A 25,332-nucleotide genomic window follows, 5' to 3' on the forward strand; every position below is an offset into this window, starting at 1 on the left:
CAAAACCTAATGATTAGTGATTACATCAGTTTCAACTTCAAAACTACGCCACTGGCTCTACAATTTATTATAGTAGGAAGTTTTAGAATAAGACAAGGTTGTAGCTTGAGACAGTTTAGTTTACAACCTGACCTATGAAGAAAGCAAAAGCTACTAAATAATTGTCAAGACGTTACTAGAAACCACAGGGTCATTTTGCACTTTGAAAATTGTCCGCAGTTCAAAGATTCAGTTACAATGAATTAAAGTTACATGAATCTCGTCTCTTATTCTACCTCAAATTAGAGAACAATATTTTTAGCATGTACAGATTGCCAATAAACAGCCAATCTCGATGTGAATAGTTTCATAACAAAGCTTCCTGAAGAAATATTATCCGGTGATCATGTCCCTCTAAAAGCATTTTAAATAAGTGAAACTTCTAATTGACAACCTCAAGTACCAGCTTCCGCGACTTAAGAACAGACCACCTCAAACGCCTGTAGTAAGCATTTTGAAGTGGCGCAAGGGGCAACATTTGAATCCCATCTGCAATGGAATACAAGTTCATCAGAAACTGACATTTAGTAACATAAAATGTATTCTATAGAATACAAAAACCTGAATACCAATTTTCTTTCTTCCATCTCCGGTTCAGCAGCCCAACCTAAAGTGGATACCACATCTTTTCCCATCTACAATATCAATATGGAGGACAAAGTGAGTTTGTAGTTTTGCAAACGAACGTAACAGAAGTGTGCAAAAATATATGCTGTCCTAAGTAAGTAACATGGGAGCCAACCGGAGAAACCATCTTCATATTCGACAGCTCCTACAGAAAGCATTTTAATCATTGTAATGGTACCGCCAGGGAAGTAAGGATTATAGTGCAGTCCATTACTAATTTACAAAAGGTATGAGCTTGACTGGTTGGAGATAACAAGTTCTGCTTCAATTAAAGATAGAAAGAATGCGGAGAAAAGAAAACATAAGGGGGGAATAGGAAAGTAGAGCAATTGCAAGCATAGCAGCTACACGCAACAGAAATACACAAATAAGAAAAACCAGATGATAAAAATGACATAGTAAGGGTGCAAGTGGAATTGAATTGTGGATGTACGGATTCCACTGCAATCCTATGTGATCCTGCCATTCTAAACAATCCCAGGTTGATGCTACTCCTACCACTTTTTAGCTCCATTAATGATATGCAATGAGATGAACTTAGAACATACGATTATAGGATCATACCCTCCAGATCCTGATTCCAACATCAAATAATAAAGATGCCTAAAGCTTGAGGTAAGGAATCAGTTAAATAGATAATACCACCCCCTCTTCTCAGTGGGATGAAAGATACTTTAACTGAAAAAGTCTGCAAGCAGAAGCAAGAAAGCAATTAGCCATCAAGCTCGTAAATCAGAAGTTAGCGGTAATTTATTTTTAATCACAGCCACAAAAAAAAATTTATAAAACTCTAGCTTGAAAGTAACAGATGATTTCAGGTATTAGACAATTTTAGAGGTATGGCCATGAATTATTAACTAACCTCAACATGTGCTAGAATTAGTCAGATGTCTTATTTAGACAAGATGAATCTTGCCAGCAGCTTACGGATTTTTAGCAAAGAGGATGATAATTTGGAACTCTACCAATATATACTTAGCATTCAAACTCAGTATGAGAAACAAGAGTTAAAAAGTCGCACTAATTTGGAGACAAAGTTTTAACCATGGCCAGGATATGGAAGAATTTTGAATGCTCATGATGTTCAGAATATTGGCTCTTCAAATTACACAACAAAACAAAACACAAACTGCTCTCTTTCCTAATCTGCTACTCTTCCCAATAACTAGGAAAAATCATATAAATATGAGGGAAGAGATGAAGAAATTCTGATAGAAACATGAGAATAGAAAAAATACTTCTACTGTGCAAAGTTTACTGGCTTCTATTGCGGCACCACCTGTAATAACTTAAAAATTTATCATTGGGAAAGTAGAGCAGTTCAGAGCTTTTAAGACTTCATGAGCACAAAACTAGTGTTAAGGAGAATTACAAATGTTTATGAAACTTATCATACCCTACCACCAGCAGGAGGATCACGATAACCAGTTAGAAGAGCAAACACATAGTTCTGACCATTATGATGAGCCTGAGAAAAAGGAATGAAAGATAACTCAGGCAGACAACAGGCCTGATTTAAATTAGAATGAGAAGGAAGGCAATACTTTAGTAATAAGAATTAAATCTGGAGGATAAGCGCCCCCATTAGCAAATCTAGCTGCTTCATTTGCATATGGCTGAGGAAAACGATCACTCAGCTTACCAGGACGAGTAAACATTTGACCCTCATAAATAGGCCCATCAACAAACTCAATCTCAGCTAGCATAGCTTTTACTTCCTCCACTGTATAGGCCACACCAACCAAGTCACAGTATGAAATAAGTGACACTGAGTGGCAGGATGCACACACTTGTTGTAAAACCTGGTGACCATGAAGAATCCTGTTTGCAAAAGAGCGACCAGAGTGATCCAACTGAATATAAGTTCAAATCACCAGTTGAATTCCTTAAGCAAGCTACATAACTGCTTGATCATTTCCCAGAAGGTGGCAACAGAATAACATGGAGTTCGGTTCATTAAATAGAATCCTCATCCAACCCTTCCTGATCAAGTCACAAATCACTTCGCCTTGTTCTTCCTTAAGATGCTCATTCCAGCTATTTTGGTCCTTTGTCTCCCCATTCTTCATTTCTTTTGTGAAGATTCCATGTTTTCAAATTGAAAATTGAACAAGCTTCTTATTTGCTAATAACTATCATTCCATGGAATGCCTACCCGAGCAAAATGTCACATAATGTGAACAATTCGGAGTTCTTATAATGGATCAAGTGCACTTGACAAAAATCCTTATCAGAAAACCCACAACTAGCATGGAATTAACATTTTTGAATGGAGAAAGGGCATGAGGGGACAGTAGCATTAGACGCTCAAAACAGTGTGAAAACGAAGTTATTATGAGTTTTACAGCTGAAAGCAGAGACCAAATAAGGCAGGGGAGCAATGGAGGAGCTAGAGATTTAGCTGAAACTCATGAAGCATGATCATATGAGCTGAGAATGCCTTTGTGGGGCCAAGGATAGCTTGGACACTCCAAACTTTGTTGAGCTTCAGCAGCTGATGCTATTGCTGCAAAACTTAAGAGGCCCGATACACCCACTCCTATGAGTGTTAAGGCTATAAGGGACTTCATGCCAAAAGATCCAACTACTTCTTGATCTACCTTTGAAACAAAGCATGATAAAATTGGAGAACTTCTCATGACATGAGCTCAAAGACTGCCACTCTGGATTGCTCAATAACCAAGATCCATTTGTCTTGTCGTTGCAATTAGGATGCTACATAACTAACCATATAACTTCCTGCACAAGCAGGAAAGATGCAGACTCCAATTGGAAGGAAAAAAACAACTCAACATTCCAGTCCACTCGAAGTCAACTTTTACAGTAACTAGACAAAATTCAACCACTACCACATTCTTTCAGCAATATGAATTTGCCAGTTCTCGATCATGTGAACAATATAACCCAATAATTCAGTGAAATATGTGGTGATCATGTTTAAGCACTTAAGTTTGTAAAATAATGTCCTCTTTCATCCTTTACAACAACAACAACTACACCTTAATCCCTAGCAAGGGTCGAGTATAGGAATCCTCACAAACCATGTCAACCCAATTAATCTCATATCTCAAACCGATACTGCATCATACAAAATGAAATAAAAAGGGCCAGAAGTTCGCTATATTTTCTACCTTTAAGTGGTTTTTTATTTCTCTATCCATTCTTACGACCTTTATCAACTAATTTCTAATAAAAATTGAAAAGCCGCTAATAATAAAATTGATCTTCATGTTATATTCACAGTGCACCATTTTTTCATTCTACCATTTATCTGAAACATATAAGTCAAACCTGAATTTATCAACTAAATGTTTTTGTTGCCTTCAAATAATTCCTTTAATTTCGAAAAGTTTTTATATCAGTATCATTTGTTTCTTTCAGGCCAACTTTGCTGTTACCACACTGTCCAAGTATGCACAGCATTCTACCTGTACATAAATACATTATTTTTTTTTATTTTTTTTTTAAAACAAACGACCATTTTGAAGAGAATGGCAAAGAATAGACATTGTTAAAAGAAATGAGGCTTTCTTAATTAAATGACAATAGGATGTGAAATAAGGCCATATTGTGAATTGAGATTGAAGTTTCCTGCCTAAAAACTGATAGATCCTTCTTCCTCCCAACATGTTAGTCAAAGCCTATGTAAATTAAATCAACAAATAGTCAAATAGTTAAAGAAAAAGAAAATAATTCAAGGAGGACAATAAAGTGCTACTTTTTCGACTTAATTGTGTACAAACGAGATATCCTTAAATTCCAATTTTCTAAACGCATGACATATGTAGAGTCGAAGCATGTTTTGTTCATAAATCAACACAACAACAACAATTGTGTCTATCCCAAACTAGTCAGGGTCGACAAAATCGTTTCTTTAGAATCAGAAGATTTGCGACCAGCTTTAAGCTATAAAAATGGACACTTTTAATTTTCATAAAATATTTTAACAAAATTTATCTATTAGAATAGAGAATTGTGAAAAAAAATAACCAAAAACAACAGGAGATTTCCATCAAATGTTGGAAAAATGCAACACAAAAAGCTGCATTGTACATGTTAGTAGAATTGCAGGAATTCAATACAATTCGAGTAATTCTGTGCCAATACAGGAGTTATTCAGAGATAACTCGAGTTGATCAGCTATAGAAATGAAAGAGAGGAAATGGAATAGAAGTAGAATAGAATTTGTGTATTGTATTTTCATAGATGATTCCCATGTAGTGTATTACAATGCTTTATAGAGAATGGATTACTAATCTAAACTGAATCTAAGTCATAACCAACTAACTAACTTCTAACAACTTGCTCTAACTAACTAGTGTAACAGTAACTAACTTTCCTGCCAATAGCTAATTCAACTAACTACCAACTAACTTTTGGAATTTCACTGTAACTAACTCATTTCCAACTGCTTATACTAATTCATGTATCAGTACTCCCCTCATCAAGAGATCCTTGACCTCAAGGATCGAATTGAGGGAACCTTGTCTTGAGACTGTTGAAAAATTCCCAAGTAGCATAGTCTGCAGATAAACCATGCCATTTAACAAGCACTTGAGCCACAGCTTTGTTCCCACGCTTGACCATCCTCCTTTGTAAGATAGCTTCAGGTTGAGGGCAATTAGGATCAGCAATATCAATAGAAGGTGGAATAGAAATTTGAGCAGGTACTGCGTAACACTTCTTAAGCAGGGACACATGAACTGTAGGGTGAATCTTGACTGTTGCTGGTAACAAGAGAGTATAAGCCACCTGACCAACTCTTTTAGTAACCTGAAATGGACCATAGAACTTAGCAGCAAGTTTATGATAAGGGTGTGTAGCAATAGACACCTGCCTATATGGTTGAAGCTTGAAATAAACCCAATCACCAACTTCAAAGTTTCTGTCACTTCTATGAGAATCAGCTTGTTGCTTCATTCTAAGCTGAGCCCTCATTAAATGATGCTTCATTAACTGCAACTTGAATTCTCTATTCAACAAGGTATTATCCACTTCAGCTGAATCAGACTCACCAGGAAGGTATGGCAAGTGTAGAGGGGGAGGTCTACCATACAAAGCTTCATATGGTGTGGTCTGTATAGCACTATGAAATGATGTATTGTACCAGTATTCAGCCATAGGAAGACAGTCAAACCAATCAGTAGCACTCTCATTACATGAGCATCTGAGATAGGTCTCTAAGCACCTATTCAAGACCTCAGTTTGTCCATCAGACTGAGGATGGTAAGCTGTAGAAGTATTTAATTGGACTCCTTGTAAGGCAAACAACTCTTGCCAAAAAGAACTTAGGAAAACAGCATCTCTGTCACTAGTAATAGCATCAGGAAAACCATGTAGTTTGACAATATTATCTAGAAATGCCTTGGCTACTGTTTGAGCAGAATATGGGTGTTTGAGAGGTATGAAATGACCATACTTACTCAACCTGTCCACAACTACTAAAATAACCTCATGACTTTTGGACTTAGGCAATCCATCAATGAAATCCATGCTAATCTGAGACCAAACCACATCAGGAATAGGCAATGGTTGTAATAAACCTGGATAAGCTGCAAGATCAGCTTTGTTTCTTTGGCATATGTCACACTCCTGCACAAACACTTTGGTATCTTTCCTTATGCCCTTCCAGTAAAACAAGGTAAGAACCCTTTTTAATGTGGCCTCTACACCTGAGTGACCACCTTGAGGAGTGCAATGCCATAGTGAAATGATGGAAAACCTCAGTTGTGGTACTCTACCAACCACAAGTTTACCTTTCCTTCTCAGCTGATTCTGCACCCATGAGAAGTGAGTAGGACCCTGACCAGCCTGTAATTTTGCAACAATGGCCTTCAAATCAGCATTTGTTTCCCAACTGTGAGCAATATCACCCATTAGCTGAGAACTAGTTGTTGAAACTACAAGGGTGAGTAACTCAGCACTAGTTACCCTTGACAAAGCATCAGCAACCTTATTCTCAACCCCCTTTTTATACTCAATAACATAATCAAAAGGCATGAGCTTAGTTAACCACATAAGTTGGGAGTTTGTGTGTAACTTTTGCTCCATTAAGAACTTCAGGGCCTTCTGATCAGTTCTTATGATGAATCTCTGGCCAAGCAAATATTGAGACCATTTGGAAACTGCATGAACAATTGCCAGTAATTCTCTATCATAAACAGACATTGCAACATGTCTATTAGATAAAGTCTTACTAATGAATGCAATAGGGTGCCCTTCCTGCATCAATACAGCACCTATACCAAATCCACTAGCATCAGTCTCCACTACAAAAGTTTTATTAGCATCAGCTAGGGCCAGAACAGGAGCCTTAGTAAGTGCTTCTTTCAACTTCTCAAATGCAGAAGTAGCAAGAGTAGACCATTTAAAACTATCCTTCTTTAAAAGATCAGTTAATGGTTTGCTGATAATCCCAAATCCTTGAATAAATCTCCTGTAGTACCCAGCCAGACCAATAAAGCCTCTCAGTTGCTTGATAGTAGAAGGTAAGGGCCACTTCTGAACAACACTGATCTTCTGAGGATCAGTAGAAACCCCATCCTTTGTGATAAAATGGCCCAAGTATTCAATCCTTGCTACTCCAAAGAAACATTTACTCTCTTTGGCTAGAAGCTGATGTTTCTTCATCTCAACAAAACACTTCTAAGATGTAACAAATGATCCTCTACTGTTTTACTGTAAATGAGTATATCATCAAAAAACACAAGCACTGATTTCCTCAAAAACTTCTGGAAAACAGTATTCATCAAGCCTTGAAAAGTAGCTGGTGCATTAGACAAACCAAAAGGCATTACTAAGTACTCAAAATGGCCTGAATGAGTCCTGAATGTAGTTTTGGGAATGTCCTCTTCAGCCATCCTTAGTTGGTGATAACCAGCTCTTAAGTCAATTTTTGAAAAGATTGTAGAACCGCCCAGTTCATCTAGTAGATCTTCTACAATGGGGATAGGGAATTTATTCTTAACAGTGTGCTTGTTAAGATCCCTATAGTCTACACACAATCTCCAAGTCCCATCCTTCTTACCAACTAAGACCACTGGTGATGCAAAGGGGCTGCAGCTTGGTTGAACAATGCCTTGTTCCAACATTTGTTGCACCAAATTCTCAATAATGTCCTTCTTAACAGAAGGATATCTGTAAGGTCTCTTGTTTATAGGTTCAGTACCATTATGCAACACAATTCTATGGTCAAATACTCCTCTAGATGGTGGCATTTGAGTTGGTTCTGCAAATAATTCCCTAAATTCCTGTATGACTACCAAGATTCTAGGGTCTGTATTTGCCTCTTCTTTAGTCTCCAAAGCATATAATTCAGTACACATGGTAGGAACTACTTGAATCATGCATAGCTGAGACTGATTACCTGAATGTTTCTCCAATTTGCCAGCATTAGCAGAAGTGATTTGCTTCCCTGCACCTCTGAGTAAATGTTTCTTCCCTTTGTACCAAAACTCCATAGTTAACTTGTTGAAATTCATCTTGATATCACCCAAAGTTAATAGCCATTGGACCCCTAACACAACTCCACAAGACCCCAATGGTAATAGTAAGAAATCAGCAGCAAATTCAGCTCCTTGCAGCAACCATGTGACATGGCACACCTTATCCACTCTGATCATATTACCATTTGCTGCAGTAACCATTTGAGGTGTAGTTGACTTGGTAGCACATCCTAGAGTCTTTGCTAGCTCCGGATCCATGAAATTATGTGAACTGCCAGTGTCAACTAAAATATTCAGAGGTTTCTTGGAGTGATAACCTGTCACTCTAAGAGTCCTGAACCCTAGTGACCCATTCAATGCATGAACAGAAATCTCCATCTGTTCTAAAGGTTGATTCACTTCTACCATCTCCATTCCTACATCACCTATCAATTCCCCTTCTTGTTGGGTGTGTTCTTCCTCCAATTCCTCTACTTCTAGTAAGTAAAGTTGTTTTAAGTTTTTACACTTATGGCCTGGAGCATATTTTTCTGGACAAAAATAACACAGCCCTTGTGCTCTCTTATCATTCATTTCTTCTATGCTAAGCCTCCTTCTGATGAACCCTTTATTGCTTACAGAACTTTCAATTGTAGGTGTTGACAACAAAGGTTTACTTTGGAATTTCTGATCACTACTTCTCTTATAACTAGGTCCAGAATTTGCTGTTGGATATGGAAATTGTTTATAGAACTTAGCTTGAGCAGTTAAGAATGCTTCTTGCATCCTAGCAGTTCTGTACAACTGAGATAAGGTGGTTGGATTTGTCAATTTCACAGCAAGGTTTAGTTCATCTTTAAGGCCTCCAATAAAGCAACTAATTGCATTTTCTTGAGAGAAATTTACCCTAGTCAACTTACTTTCAAAAATTGCTTGGTAATCTTTCACAGAACCAGTTTGCTTAATTTTCTTAATTTCTTCCATTGGGTCATCATAATCAGCCCCAAACCTTTCTACTAGTGCCATAACATACTCATTCCAGGTGGGAGGAGAAGTATATTGCATGTACCTCATAAATGACTGATGCCACTGTATTGCTTCACCCTCCATGTGAATTGCAGCCAATCCCACTCTTTTGTCCATAGCAATGTTGTCAAAATCAAAGAATTAATCAACTTTGAACAACCAAGACTTCAGATCTTCCCCATTGAATTTAGGAAAATCCAACTTTGAATACCTGGATATTCCTGGGTAATTCTGGTAATTCATAGTTGATTTCTCCCTAACTTCTTCTTCATTTACTGGTCTCTCCCTTGAGTTCCTTTCTCTTGAAGTTCCCACTCCATTAATCACAGGTGAATCATCACTCCTAGTTCCTTCGATGTGTTCCTTCAATTGGGCAACAGTTTGATCCAATCTTTTCAAGGATGCCATTTCTCCATTAAGAGTACCAATTTCTGCCATCAGTTTCTGCAACATTTCCCTCACATCTCCACCTTCTTGGGCAGAACCAGTGGGGCCTTGATCTCCATTTGATCTAGTTCCCTTAGCCATTTATGCCGAGAATCTAACTGCTCTGATACCAATGTTAGTAGAATTGCAGGAATTCAATACAATTCGAGTAATTCTGTGCCAATACAGGAGTTATTCAGAGATAACTCGAGTTGATCAGCTATCGAAATGAAAGAGAGGAAATGGAATAGAAGTAGAATAGAATTTGTGTATTGTATTTTCATAGATGATTCCCATGTAGTGTATTACAATGCTTTATAGAGAATGGATTACTAATCTAAACTGAATCTAAGTCATAACCAACTAACTAACTTCTAACAACTTGCTCTAACTAACTAGTGTAACAGTAACTAACTTTCCTGCCAATAGCTAATTCAACTAACTACCAACTAACTTTTGGAATTCCACTGTAACTAACTCATTTCCAACTGCTTATACTAATTCATGTATCAGTACACCAAAAAAGAGCATAAGTTATGCCTCTAACCGGTGCATCGGACTCTAAAAAATAGACCACAATAATTAGCAAAATTTGCACCTCCAAATATGAGTTTTTGGTGGATCTTTTTCGCACAATTTTTAAATGTTACTTTGAACCAAACTCAAACGTAAGATAAGTTGGACCATAGGCGATTTGCTCGGTATTCTCCTACTGCAATTTCAGTCATAATTTTTTGTCTTTCTACTCAATAAACATTCCAAAAGGACACTGCTACGATTAAGATGTCATATTTTGGACTGTGGTGTCTTGATTTCCACTAATAGATGTTATTCAGTTGCATCTTCTCTGCTGCAACTTACCGGTATGTGGAACAAAAGTCAATTGCATTTCTTTTAATTAAAAAAAAATATATATGTTAAAGCAGCTAAAGCTGTTGTCTAGCGATCAATAAAGTGAAAAGAGTATAATGAGGCTTCAACTTCAAATCTCATAGAGGCAAAAATCACTTTTGGCATGAGTGATTTTTTCTCATTTGCCCAAGCCTTGATTACACAACAATTTGGCACAAAACTAAGTGAATTTTCTGTTTTATACACAATTGTGCATGTGTTGATGAATACATTTTTCGTACCCGTATCAACTGGGAACTAATCAAGCACTCATAACGTTTGAAGTTAGTGCAATTGACATATTCAAATTTTCAAGCCAACGTATAGCCTCTTAAGAAGTTTATTTAAAGCTCTCCTACACCATTCATATTTCTCATTCAGTCCCACTTTAACAATCATTACTATTCCTAACATTGATCTTACAGCCAAAAGATGCCAAGCAACAGCACAGGACAATGCATCATCTCTAAAGCAAAGCCCGTCGTTACATCCGAAGTTTTAACTAGCTACAAGTTTCCAATACAGGTGAAGATTCCAAGAAAAAAGATCACAGATCATTTCTCCACTGCCATTGGAGAGTTATATTTCTGAAGAAAAGCCCAGTTTTCTGCACTCTTCATGCACTCCGACATTGGTAATACCTCTCTTTGGTAATACCTTTCTCTTGTGAAATCGCTTTGATTGAAAAGCAAGTCGATGATGCCATAAGTCAAACGGGCGGGTGAGGCAAAGGGAAACAAAGCTAGATCCTAATAGCTTTGAGTCCATCTGTTTATGTAATATCATCTCTGACAAATGTGGTGCTCAACATACGATGTCGACTTATGAACATGTTCATAGTGCATTACATCAGATTGAATATGGTACATCAAGACCAATATTTACAAAGAATGATTAAAATCACATAGATGGCAACACAATGATGCACTGCATCGAGTAAGAACCTTCTCTTTATACACCTAAATGCATCATCATTGTAACTCAATGTGTACGAGAAAAAAGAAGAAAAGAAGACAAAGATAAAGAAGGCTAATACACAGTTAGGCTCAAGGAGAATGACAATGAAGAGGAGAGCATTGGTCTAAGACGGATCTTATAGAACTGCCAGCATATTGTACAGAGCAAACGTGTATATATCCTTTTGGACTACTCCATTGGTTCAGTCTCTTTAAACTACCGTCTATAAGTTTCACCTGAAAAAAATCAAAAGCAAACCCACATTAAGCATAGTGCCAAATAACTTCACCGCTTGCTTTAAAATAAAAAAATAAAAAGAGGATAGTATTTTGCAGGAATTCAACTTCTTGGAGAAAATATAACACCGGTACCATGACATCTAATTATGCCAAAACAAAACTAATTTTGATTGCTTATTATCTCTCACAAACGTCAAGAAGTGACACGTGACTCCATTTAAACAAATTCAAGCTAATTTCACAGCAATTTCATGAAATCCATAGTCCATTTCTTGTTCTGGACCAATGGCTTTAATACAGCGTTTAATGACCAAATTACATGACAACTGTCATCTTTTTTTCCTCCCAGTTCTCAGTGTTTCATTAGAAGATACAATACGAATACTTAAATTTAAATTTGAAGCAAAATCATCAGTGACACCGAACCATTTTCTAGTAAAGGATGCACAAAAAATCATTATGAACATTCTAGATACAGTTGAAACACCATCTCCACTGACCTCATTGAGGAGCAGTCTAGTTGGCCCAGTATCAATACACTTGAGAAAGATGCTCAATCTATCCACAGCTTTTAAAGTGAAGATTCATCCAAAATCTCTGCAATTGAGTGTTTTTTCAGAAAAAAAATAATAATAACAATCGATGTAGAAATTATTCTGAGGGGAAGATAGGAGAGAGAGAGAGAGAGGGAGGGAGGGAGGGAGGGAGGGCGGGGGAGAGAGAGAGAGACCTATATCATTTCAATGTTGGAGCAAAAGGAGCCGGACACGGAGATATGGAGTCATCAGGTAATTGATTAATGAAGTTCACTGCAGTTTCCAGGCAAGCATTTAGAATTTTCTTTTCCAACCTGACAAGCTGTGTAGCAACTCGCCTTTTTGGATCCAGATCAGCATCAGCCAACTATGAGAAGTAAACTGACATTAGACTCATGCTGATGACCATAGATCAATGTTCAACCTCTAAAAAGCATTAGAAGATTACCAAAGCCTCATCTTCACTTAGAGTGGTCGGATAACAAGCCAGCCTTGCCTTGAAATAATCACTTAGCTGGTCAAGAACTGCTCTTTCCATACAAGGACTCATCTGTATTGATTAAAAATAGAGGTAAGATTTTCACATTTTGTTAATGTGTAACTGGATAACAGCAAATTTCAATTGTGGTTTAAGTTGGGATGCTATGAATATTTTTCTTTCTCCTTTTATTCTCTTTTTATCCAGAGTATGGTCTTCCATAGTTACGAGCTAGACGCCATGAAATAAGTTTTAGTAGAACTGGGAGCATGATATGCATAAAATAGGACACCATGCTTCTCTGGGTGGCATCAAACTCCTCACTTAGAAAAGCACCAAATGATCCATGCTACATGACATGATACACTACTGAACTACATCAACAGCTAGCTGACTATGACATGTCAGTGACATGTAAACAATCATCTGCACTTGGCAGGAATTAGTAAAAGAGTATCAGATGACACAGGAATTGGAAACCGTGCTTCTCTGGGTAGCATCCTTTTGTGATTTCAACCTGTTCTACAACAACAACAACATACCCAGTGAATCCCACAACATGGGGTCTGGGGAGGGTAGAGTGTACGCAGACCTTACCCCCACCTTAGGTAGGGAGGTTGTTTCCGAAAGACCCTCGGCTCAAGAAAAGGCATATGAAAGGTCAGATACGGGCAAACAAATCAAAGCAATTATGAAAATGAAAACAATGAAAGTAAATAGGCCATTATAAACCAACAGATACTCGCAGAGATACTCGCAGAAATCAAGAGACAAGAAACTATAGAGCACTAAAACTACTCGTAAGAAAGGATAAACGCGACTACCTACTAGCCTTCTACCCTAATATGAGTCCTCCATACCCTCCTATCTAAGGTCATGTCCTCGGTAAGCAAGAAATGCGCCATGTCATGTCTAATCACCTCTCCCCAATACTTCTTCGGCCTACCTCTACCTCTTCTGAAACCGTCGCTAGTCAGCCTCTCGCACCTCCGCACTGGGGCATTTGCATCTCGCCGCATCACATGTCCAAACCATCTCAGCCTCGCTTCCCGCATCTTGGCTTCCACTGAGGCTACTCCAACCTTGTCTCGGATGACTTCATTCCTAATCCTATCACTCCTAGTGTGCCCACACATCCATCGCAGCATTCTCATTTCCAACACTTTCATCTTCTGAACATGAGATTTCTCTTGACTGACCAACACTCCGCCCCATACAACATAGTTGGTCTAACAACCACTTTGTAGAACTTGCCTTTAAGTTTTAGTGGCACCTTCTTGTCACACAACACTCCGGAGGCAAGCTCCATTTCATCCACCCTGCACCAATACAGTGTGTGACGTCATCATCAATGTCCCCATTTCCTTGTATAATAGACCCAAGATACTAGAAACCATCTTTCTTCTATATGACTTGGGTGCCAAGCTTCACTTCAACGTCCGCCTCATGCACTATATCACTGAACTTGCACTCCAAGTACTCTATCTTGGTCCTACTCAACTTGAACCCTTTAGACTCCAGAGTTTGTCTCCAAACCTCCAGCTTAGCGTTAACTCCGCTGTGAGACTAGTCAATCAGGACTATGTCATCCGCAAATAACATTCACCATGGCACCTCATTCTATTGAAATTATGTTGCCTGGTTACAGCTAAATATATCACATCGTTTACATAGGCACCTATTTGATTCAAACGAGAGAAGAAGTTAAGGTCAACAAGAATCTCTACTTTCTCTGGTCCATGCAATTATCGTTTCACATAACTATGCTAGAAGCTTACAACAGCCAGAAGATTTTACCGGACAAATAGGGCCTTGAGATGATAAGACAGTCTGCATTTCCGAAGGATCTGAAACATATCCCAGTCTCAGATAAGGAAGCATCTCCAACACAGCCTCTCTTTCTTTTCCCACACATACCTGTTGTTGTATGGGAATGTTAAAACTTTTTAAATTAAAAACAAATCACAGACAATATTCCTCAAAACTGAGAATTCTACCTGGAAAGCTTGCACTGATAGTTTACCATTCCGTTGAGCAGCCAGTCGCTTGTCCTGATATTGTGGATCCTCTGTATTTAATGCTGCCTGAATTGTATTAAAGGCAATTATTTCAAACTGAAGACCTAATACAATTGTGTGAAGATTGGTTTAAACAATAAATATTACCTCCACCATGAGACGGTCGTACGGATTATCTTCATCAACAAACCCATAGTTAATAAGTAATTTTGAATTAGGTTGTGGTCCACACCTAAAAAATGCAGTAAAATATTGTTAAGAGATATCTTGCCAAACAACAGCCATAGGACAATACATTTGGTTATGCCTAAAGCAAAGTCTATCTATCTATCCCATTTTTTATTTTTATTTTGATAGTTAAGTCAACAATCCATACAAAGTTTTAACTAGTTACAAGTCTTCAATAGAGGTGAAAATTAAACAAGAAAGGATATAGACCATTACTAGTTCTTTGTATCTCCACCATATTGGAGTGCCATCCTAGATTTGAAACACAACCATGTAGTAATTGCTGTGGTCTGAGTTGAAAGAAAAACTTGAAAAATAACAAAAAGTGTAGAAGGCAGATTTCATACCACACGACAATTGGATCTCCTGCGCTATAAGAGCGGTCAACGGCCAGTTGCACTGCACCATTAACAGCTGCTAGCATTGCTTTGCAGTTGCTACAATAGGACAATAGTGGTGGTCCCAAGGGAACTAGTGCAAACCTCCGGGCAAGACTAACTTTCTGGTTTTGATAAGGACTTCAATTGGCTTAGTCATTCTTACACATGGAGCTATAAGAAATATAAACTTAACAAAATCCCATTATCAGGGTGTGACGAACCTGCAAATGTACAACACATGACTGCACTGCAACAAAAGCTTGCTTGAAGATCTCAAAAGGAAATGCTTCAGTGGGTATATCATATGGATATTGCTGCACAAGAATGATTGTTGTTAACATCAGAATTAATCAGGTAATAGGCTAATCGCTAAGACGACTGAGATGGTGCACAAGTGAGAATATATCAGAATAGAACGAATTATAAAACCTGAAATAGTGATCCAGCCATGAACCAGACTGTATCAAGCTCATTGTACTCTCTCTTGATCCCTTCAGCCCTCTCCAAAACTTCAGCCTAAATTTTCACCAAAATCTTGTTTAGCGATGAAAATAGGACTTCTGATATCTATCAGCAGATGGAAACTCAAAATACCTTAGTTGGACTCCCGGTCAGGTAATCAAGTTCAGCATCTGACCAGAGAAGAGGTGATTCCACAGCTAGCTGACCTCTTGCCCGCTGGCGATCCAGTTCTCTTATATAAGGGTACCAGAACGATTTCTTTCCTTGTTTCTTCTCATACATCAGATAAAGCGCTAAGCAGGCTAGTTCAGACAATTTGTTTGTTGTCAAGAGTTCCGCTGTAAAACAAACTTTTCTAATCAACTTTCTATTTTGCAAGCACAAAGACAAACCATACATCATGTATTAAATCGCCCATTATTTCCAACTAAGCATTCTTGGCCAACCATCACTTGCATAAAGCTATTAAAAATTAGACTCTTTTTGAATTGCTTCTATCGATTGCACATCTATTTCCCGGACTTTAGAATAGTAAAACGGAAAACAGGGGTCGGGTGCAGAGTGGGAGGAGAAGAGGGCGAATGCGTTCTCTAACTTAAGAGAGTCCGTAATCCACACAGTTTTCACTTACTAACTCCGCCCCCAAAAAAGAATGACGTTGAGGAGTACAAGGGCCAATGCATCTAATTTTTGTGTGGATTTAGAAACTGATTTCAAGCTTTTTTTTTGTACAATAAAATTTACATATTTACAAGCTAAAACTATTGGTTTATACTTAAAATATGCTTGTAAAAAATGTAGCAAAACAATCTGTTTGATTTCTCAGATAGCATTAGTGCCAAAAGAAACGGGAACGAAGTAGCGAGAAAATGGAAAGTGTACTTGCAAAAAAACAACACAGCACTTTACCAATGGTCTCATTTCCCAAAACTCTCTCAAGCGTTACCACCAAAGAATCCGGAACAGAAAAAGCAATATCACCAGCCTGCAATAAGCACAAGTTGACCTCAACTTATCAAGAAAATTAAATAAACAACTACTCCCTCCTTCCCAAACTAAGTGTCCCTTTAGCTTTTTTCACTCCCATTAAGAAAAACAATAAATACAAGGTATAGTTACTCTTATCTAATAGTAAATGTTTTTTCAGAACTGCGCAATATTCAAGAAAACTGTTTCTTTAATGTTAGGGGCATAATTGGAAACACTTGCCAACTTTGATCTTGAAAGTTTGGGACAATTTTTTAAGCTAAAGCGACACTTATTTTGGGACGGAGGGAGTAAAAAGCACAAGTATCAAGAAAATGAATTAAACTAATAAGAAACACAAGTTGACCTCAAAGAAAAATTAATCAACCTGAAGATCCTCACTAGCAGCAACATAGTGAATGGGCAGATGTTTAGCATTATGAGAAGGCCTATCTTTAATAACAACTTTACAAGAAGGTAATCCATTGTCATGCATCCAAGATTTCAAGTCCCCATATTCATCTTCTTTCTTACTAACAACTTCAAGAGATTTATGCCCTTCAATAAGTGTATCCGAACTGGAAGAAGCAGAACACATCTTTGGGCGAGAATTCGCATATTTGGGCGAAATGGAAACCCTGGAAAACAGTGCAAGTGGTGGTCGATGAGTGAAAGGAGGAAATGGAGATGAAATGCATTTAGCCATCGGTGAATAAACCAAGTCCATGAAAGAAAGAGGAATTAGGGTTAGAAAAAGGGAAATTTGAAAATTGGGATGATTGAATTGGTAGTAGTATAAAGAAACTGTTTTTAGGGTTTTTTTTTTAGAGCTATGAGTGTCTGTGTTTAGGTAGAGGAGAGTTGCAGATATTTTTATGGCGGATGATGGATTGATGGAGGGAAACGTGGATAACTCGGTTCATTTCTACTACTATTTGCTACGTGTGAGTTTGGGTCCTTTTTTAAATCCTTATATTTTCAACCAATTTTATTCATTTTGTATTTCAACCCAATTTATTTATTTATTTATTTTACCACGCATTAAATCTATCTATATATAATAGGAGGAGTTAATTCCTCAAATGGTCATTGAATATATAGGAAAATCACACTAAAGTCACTTTTGAATTTTTTTGGACAATAAAGTCATCAAACTATGTCTATATTTCCAAAATAGTAAAACAATTCATTGTTGGATATAAAACCCCTTAACTCATGTTTAAATTATAAAATTTGATATTTCTATTTTATTTTCAAAATGTGAATATTAATTCGGAAAAAAAAATCAGAATATTGCAAAATTACATCTAGGTAAGCAATAAAAGAATACAACTGAATGATAATAGAACAGAGCATAGTGCTTAACTATAGGGTTTTTAACTGATTGTAAATAATTTTTCCTGGTATATCAAATTTTCAATTATCAAAACAAATGTTTACTGTTTTTATTTTTTTGGAGATGAACTTGTAATATTTTGATTTTTCTTTAAGTTTTATAAATAAGTGGAATACAACTAACATAAACATTCTATATTTTTGGAAAGCATATATCCAACAAATTGTAAAAATGTTTTCATTTTTCAGAAATTAATTAGTAGTTATATATAAACCAAAAAATAATAATTACATGCATCATGGATTTATATAACGTCTCATATGTTTCAATTATGTCCAAGCACTTACATTCAATAAAATGTGTAGCTTCAGACTTTAAGTAATAGAAAAATATCAAGATAGTTCAAAAGAAGTTGATATAACAAAGAAAACCTTATAGCATACTTAAAGTTTGAACAATTCTATTTTTTTATTTTTATAGCTTGAAATATTACGTTGATTAAAACATTAAAAATATTAAAGAATTCTGGAGAATCCAAAAATTGTGCATACATAATATATTTTATAATTTAAACATGAGTTAAGGGGTTTTATGTCCAAAAATAAACTTTTTTACTTTATTGGAAATAAGGACATAGTCTGATGACCTCGTTGTCTAAACAAATTCAAAAGTTACTTTAGTTGAACTTTTCCACAAATTCAATGATCATTTGAAGAATTGACTCATAATAGGAGAGACAAAAGAACAATACGACGACAAGTGTCATCACCGCAAAAATCAGAATTTAAAAGTTTTTAAAATCAAAAAAAAAAATACAGCAGTTAAAAAAAAACTGCAATGAGTAAATTACTCAGCAAAATAAAAAAAAAATAAAGAAAAATGCAAGGAGCGTATGAAAATAAAAAAATTCCAAACCTGCAAGTTAACTTCCCACATCCCAAACCCCAGAAATTAACTTTCAGTTTCAACCGTCAAAGCCTCTCTCACTATCGCTATTGAAGTAGATAGAAAAGCTATTCAGTTTCTGTCTCTTTTTATTCACTACTGATCTTTGATTTGATCGGTAAGATTTCTCCCTCCACTGTGTCTGTATAAATATATTTACATATACAACATTATTTTCAAAATTGGAATTGTTTTACATACCAAATCATTAAAAGGGGTTAAAAAGTGTTATTACAGATAATCGAACCCACGACCATGAGCAAAATAATAAGCACCTCAGCCGCTGGGCTAAGTTCTTCGATATGTTAGGGGATGCAATATTAATATTTATACATGAATTAAAAAATTGATCCCATATACATAGTGCAATTTTCGGACGAACCTGCACCCCTATAATTCCGCCCCTGATTAATTCCTCTTTGGAAATTAGTTATAAGTGATATAACTAGAAATAATTTATGTATTGGGTTTACTAAACTTGATTCTCTCTTATTCACGGCAATTCCAGAGAGGATATTTTTTTTTTTATTATAAGAACCGGCAATTCTAAGAGGATTATGAATAACTCTTTTGATTTCTATTGCTGTAACAACAATTTGGTGGGAATATCTTAGTTCCCATTCTTTTGGATATAACTTTTTGCTAGAAGTTTGGATGAACGTCAGTAATTGTAAATTATATTCTTCGTGTCTTTAAGTTGCACTGTATTTTTGTCCTAGTGCTGCGGTATTACTACTATATAAACCTTTGATTCTATATTTCTTAGAGATTACTGGTATATATTTATTACTACTACACAACATCAGTAAGCAATATGTCGTTACTTTAAAGAATGGCTTTTGACATAATTCTCATTTGCTTTCATGTACATTTCGATTGTATTATCACTGTCTAATACCTTTGTGTTAACAAAAAAACTTAGCTATAAAGAAATGTAATCAAGATTCCCATGTGATTTTGCATTGACAAAGTAATTTTGGCAAGACAGGAAGGAGATAAAGCCTAACTATCAACAACCCATGATTAATTAGCAGATGACTTTTCACTTGATCTCTCTTTTATTAATGGATGTGAGAATATTATTTCTCTAATTATATGAATGCTATAAGTGTTTTCTAGATGTTTTTGTTACTTGATGTCTATGCTTTAGGCTTATATATCATTTTTTGAATATTCTGTTGTAACAATGGAAGCTTGAAGGAAGCAGGAAGAAGTATCACTGATGTATACATTTTCCGTGTCCTAACCTATTCTCTGATGTATAATTTTCTCAGGTGAACCAGAGTCGTGGCTAGCTAGAGGGAAGTAAAAATGTCAATCTCTTTTACCGGTGAAATTGAATGTTGAACTAGAGTATCAGAACCCAATTAGCCTTGGCACTTTCTCACGAAATCAGGGTAAGTTCACTCTTCGCGTATGTATATTCATGTTAATGTTGTAGATTTTTGGTGGAGAAACTAAACATTCTTGGACAATTTACTTTCATGAATCACTTTAATGTTTAGATCCAGACAAATAATGTTGAATTACTCAGTGACGAGTATGCTGTATGTTGACTTTCTGTTTTGATCAATTTATTTTGTTTAGGATTCTGTGTCGTTTGCACTGTTTGAACATCCTCACATAATGAGACTTGCAAAACTCAAAATCATCCCAATTTGATAGGACTAGAATTTGATTTGTTGATACAACTAATGTATGCAATTTCTGTTAGTTCACGTTTTCTCAAGTGATATTTATGTTCGAAAAAATTCCCTACAGGGAGAACTTTCCCATAACACCAGCATTTGGTGTTATTTACTCAACGGATATGAAAATCGTATACTAACACAATCGAACTCTGGATGTGGGACGAGCTATAGTTCACTTTTTCTCAAGTGATGCTTATGTTCAAAAAAATTCCCTACAGGGATACCTTGCCCACAACATCAGGATATGGTGATGTTTACTCAACAGATATGAAAGTCGTCTACTAGCACAGTCGAACTACGGATGTGGGACGAGCTACAGATTGCAACATGACAATTTATTTGGAAAAACTATGACAACTCCTGAAATAGAAAACATGTCTTATTGTAATCTACTTGGCTTTAGTATATGAAATCCAGTAGATCTTTCGTACGTAGACTACTAATTCCTGAAAAGAAGAAAGCTAGGATGTTGTCTACCAAGAAGCTTTCTTTACACCTTGCAAAGCACCACAAGAAGCCAAACCACAGAAAATAGTATGGGACATTCGAAACTTTTCATAAACGGCATAGGGACGACCCCAGACGGTACTGCTTCATCAGTCTCTCTACGTTTTGAGCTATCGCCGGAGTTTTACAGTTTCTTGTTGGATTAAAAAATAAATGGACCCTATCTCTTTAACAACTTTTGAGTAAATTACAAGCATTTTCAATGAAGAGATACACAACTTCTGAAATAGCTCCTAATTTTAGCAGTTGTAACATCTTTTCAGCTTACAACCATTGGTTTGGCTGCCGATGAGAATCCACTAGGAGTTGTTCTTGGAGGAATACTCTACTTTACTCCTTTGCCTAAAGCCTTATGTTGTTGACTTCTTATGATCTCAATTATGAATGATATTCTACTATTGTATTTTGGCTCCTATGCCGCGTCTGAAGTCAGAAAAAGATGTCAATTAATCTTTCTGGTGAATAGGATTTATAGTTGAAAAACATAATGAGTCAGATACATTAATACAAGCACACTCAGATATAAATAGTCACATAATTGAGGTCAAGAATCAGTTAGATTAGCTGTTATATGATATAGTTAATCTTTCTCAGGGGACAAACTTTATGTACTACACTAATTTTGAGCTAAGCACATATAAGGGGGAATGAAGCTCCGAGGCTGAATGGAGGTAATATTTTAAGGCTTAACACATTTTGACTCCAGTATGATTGTTTCCCCTTTTAAGTCCTGCACATATCGTGTTCAACGACATGTTTTGTCCATCCACGTGCGACTGCCATCCGTAATCTAATGAACTAGGGAATAGCCCCATCTATTTTACCTAATGACCATGCATTTGCTGAAGTATCTTGGGATGACGCTAGAACTTCTAAGGAGTATAATTGGCTGAAAAGGTTGGTTCTTAATATGGCTTAAAGTTATGCACTTCACTGTCGTCGTAATTCTAAGACCAATTGCCATCCACTAAAGTCAGATTCTGCAGTCTCAATGTAACAAGAAAATTATGTCAATATTAGATAGGTAACTATATCAACTGGATCACTATGGGGATTGTTCAGAACAGCAGCATTTGAGTACAATCCTTTCTTGATTGTGAAAATGATGTACATCTCTCACTGATATCTGCTTCTTTTGTTATCTTCTTCAGGATATGAGGCGGCAATCAGATGAAAATGGCAAGGCAACAATAATATAAATTACTGTGTGGCCATAGTGAGGTTGAATCGAGCTCTTGCAAGAATGAGTTTGTAAGTAAAGACGATTATAAGCTGCTTCTTTGTGATCAAATTCTTCGAGGATTGTTTCATCCTCTTATTAGCTATGCCATTTAAGCTGTTTAGGAGAATTTCCTTTTTCAAGTGTTTCTTTTCAATATAAACTTTATCCTTTAAACTTAGCCTATACAAACAGTTTTTAATCAAAAATTGAACTCTTTTTTATCATGATTTTAGCTCCCAAGTTGCAAATGAGGATCGCGTCTTGGAAGCAATTAGGCTCTTCAAAGGTTCCACAAATGATGCAGCACGATCTGGAATTAATCAACACATAAACCTTACTTTTGAGATGGGTAATGAGATAAAGGTTTTGACTTTGTGCAACCAATACTCACAAAGTTTCCAGCTATATGTCCTGTCAGTCACAGTTTTAATAAAGTTAATTTTTTATGGATGAATAGTAAGCTGAAGCCCAAATTAAGATAAGAATGGGTATTGGTAGCCACATATCAGAGAGATGGCTAATTGATGAGCTGACCAGGATAGGCATGAATGAATCAATTGTAAGAGTCGTCCTTACACTGCTTCACATATAAGCCTTTTTCATCATATATACACTTAATTCTCCATTTATTTGATTTGGTGCCAATCTGACGACTCTTTTGGTAGTAAACTAGTAGACACCTAGATTTATATAACAATACTCTTAGACCTCCTTGTGCTAAATATTGTCAGGTAAGAGGAGCACCGATATTTATGCATCAACAAGATGAAGTGGAAGTACAAACGAGATTGGAAAGTCATAGTTCGAAAAGCCTAATGATCGTACTACTTTGTAGATTTCTAAGCAAACTTTCAGCAAGTTAATTCCACAAGGACACTATGCCCACTCAATAGTCAAATCCCATGTAACTTGATGATATGATGCCCTCACCGAAATCAAGCAGAAATATTTAAATTGCGGATTTAGTGTTGTGATACTGCCACACAACACCCATATACATTAGTTTGTATTGATTATTGAACTGAAGTGTCTAAAGGTAGAAATGCACATCCATTCGTGTCAAATGGTTTGAACGATTTTGAGTCATCAAATATATTTTATCTGTCTAACCACACCGCATGCTTATGTATTTACACTTTTTCTTAGGAATTGAATTTTTATATAATTGTGTTTCATAGTAAACTTTGTTACAATGGACACTTAAGTTCTTTGGTGTAGCTTATTTGGGACTGGTGTGCGAGCAACAGTAACTGTGCTATTTGGAGGTGAGCACTTCAGAATGGTCCAAAAAATTGAGAGTAAAAATTTCGCAATATGTAACACATGGTTCATATACATATATTTCTATTTTATCTCTCCACTTTTTTTAAAAAAAAAAAAACAATCTGCGCATCGCACGGGTACGTATACTAGTATAAAGTAATGAATGTCATCCTATCTTTACATCTATTGCTTTAAAAAAAAAAATTGCACAAGCTAAAAACACATGAAATATGAGATATGGCAAGTTAATTTGTACATCACAATAATCAGAAAATATATATGTCAGAAATACTTAACTAATAATGTATTGCTTACCTAGATATACAAGTTTTGAAGTACTAAGTAGGTGTTTGGCCAAATAACAACATGCCCAATATAATCTCACCAGGTGGGGTTTGAAGAGGATAGAGTGTACGCAAATCTTATTTTACCTTTTGACGGGTAGGGAGGTTGTTTCCGATAAACCCCCGGCTCAAAGAGAGATGAAAAAGCCTCAGTAATAGTACACAATAATAATAAGCATTAATAGCACAATATAATAGGACAACCTAGTAAAAAAGAACAAGAAATCCAAAGCAATATAGCAAGGCAAGGCAAACTACTATCAAAGACAAGGGCCTACAAGAGTAATACTACGACTACCAGTATGCAAGGATAAGTAAGACCACACTCAATTACTAACTAACCCTCTACCCTATTACGTGTCATCCATAATCTCCTGTCTAAGGTCATGTCCTCGGTAAGTCAAACTTGCGCCACGTCCTGTCTAATCACCTCTCCCCAATGCTTCTTCGGCCTACCTCTACCTCTCCTAAAACCGTCCATAGCCAGCCTCTCACACCTCCGTACTTGGGCCTTCGCGTATCTCCTGTGCATTTGCCCGAACCATCTCAATCTCGCTTTCCACATCTTATCCTTGTGCCGGATAACTTAATTTCTTATACTATCTCTCCTAGTATTTTTCACTTTATTTGGTATTTTGGAGTTGGAGTTGGAGTTGAAGATGGAGTTGTGTTTGGTTATAGTTTTTGCAAAGAATATTTGGTTGTTTGAATGTATTGAAAGTGAAAAAAAGTGAACACAAGTTTTTTGGTGTGTTCCAAATTTCAAATATAACTTCAAGTTGATTTCCAAATAAAGTGAAAAAAAATCCTGGCCAAACGGGCCCTAAATCTAAAGTTGTGTCGAAATCTAAGATCGGATCTTAAAATCAAGTTTAGAAAATGTTAGGGTTTCTTCCGAGACGAACAAGCTCATGATATAAGTTAAATGTTATACATAGTAATTTCCTGCTTTCTTATTGCATTAAATGGAAGTTTGATTTGTTAGAAGAGCTTGAAAATCCTGATTTTGATATAATTTCTGTAGTTATTTCGTGAATGAATAATTAACGATTACAATATCGAAATTGACTGGAACTGCAGCTGGTTATAACAGCAAGAACAACTCTAATTATTTCGAGGCATCTTCTTTTGGTTGCAATTACAAGCACCTGATTTGTTGCCTAAGAACACCTTTAATTGCTAATCAAAAAAATTATATTTGAAGTATTAAGTAAAACAAAATTGAATAACTTTATTCGTGTGCTAAGTAGAAGATATAAGATGAAATTAATGCAATCCTACATTTACCTACTAATTTTCTTAGCTACTAATGGTACCTTTCTTATTT

At 36.3% G+C, this 25,332-nt stretch overlaps 1 protein-coding gene, 1 long non-coding RNA gene and 1 pseudogene across 4 annotated transcripts; 1 reads left to right on the forward strand and 2 right to left on the reverse strand.

Annotated features, from left to right (window-relative positions):
* Positions 1-395: 395 nt before the first annotated feature.
* On the reverse strand, positions 396-4,460 carry LOC132624386 (cytochrome c1-2, heme protein, mitochondrial-like; annotated as a pseudogene).
* Positions 4,461-11,231: 6,771 nt separating this feature from the next.
* LOC132621859 (uncharacterized) lies at positions 11,232-17,651 on the reverse strand. The gene is made up of 13 exons (XM_060336324.1): positions 17,086-17,651; positions 16,641-16,716; positions 15,864-16,069; positions 15,699-15,785; positions 15,491-15,583; positions 15,237-15,391; positions 14,809-14,893; positions 14,641-14,727; positions 14,441-14,560; positions 12,614-12,715; positions 12,360-12,532; positions 12,130-12,226; positions 11,232-11,626 (listed from the first exon to the last, which is right to left on the reverse strand). Exons 1-11 carry the CDS (start codon positions 17,422-17,424, stop codon positions 12,365-12,367), a joined length of 1,518 nt encoding a protein of 505 aa, XP_060192307.1. The 5' UTR covers positions 17,425-17,651; the 3' UTR covers positions 11,232-11,626; positions 12,130-12,226; positions 12,360-12,364.
* A 1,063-nt stretch (positions 17,652-18,714) lies between these two features.
* LOC132622269 (uncharacterized) lies at positions 18,715-23,769 on the forward strand. 3 transcript variants are annotated; one of them, XR_009575857.1, is made up of 6 exons: positions 18,715-19,096; positions 20,253-20,375; positions 21,771-21,847; positions 22,328-22,427; positions 22,632-22,957; positions 23,130-23,769. It is a non-coding gene; the product is annotated as an uncharacterized LOC132622269 (long non-coding RNA). The 3 variants fall into 3 exon arrangements; XR_009575856.1 differs by lacking the exon at positions 21,771-21,847 and having other exon boundaries at positions 18,725-19,096; positions 22,632-22,747; positions 22,856-22,957; positions 23,130-23,765; XR_009575855.1 differs by lacking the exon at positions 21,771-21,847 and having other exon boundaries at positions 18,726-19,096; positions 23,130-23,763.
* The last annotated feature ends 1,563 nt before the right edge of the window (positions 23,770-25,332 follow it).

Source organism: Lycium barbarum, chromosome 12 (assembly GCF_019175385.1).
Source record: "Lycium barbarum isolate Lr01 chromosome 12, ASM1917538v2, whole genome shotgun sequence".
Taxonomy (NCBI): Eukaryota; Viridiplantae; Streptophyta; class Magnoliopsida; order Solanales; family Solanaceae; genus Lycium; species Lycium barbarum.

Coding starts and splice junctions, on each gene's coding strand:
- LOC132621859 (XM_060336324.1), bottom strand. CDS start 17,424: ATGGACTTGGTTTATTCACCGATGGCTAAATGCATTTCATCTCCATTT. Junction 15,392..15,490: donor CATGTGTTGTACATTTGCAG/GTTCGTCACACC, acceptor TATCAAAACCAG/AAAGTTAGTCTTGCCCGGAG. Junction 12,533..12,613: donor TAAGTGAAGATGAGGCTTTG/GTAATCTTCTAA, acceptor TACTTCTCATAG/TTGGCTGATGCTGATCTGGA.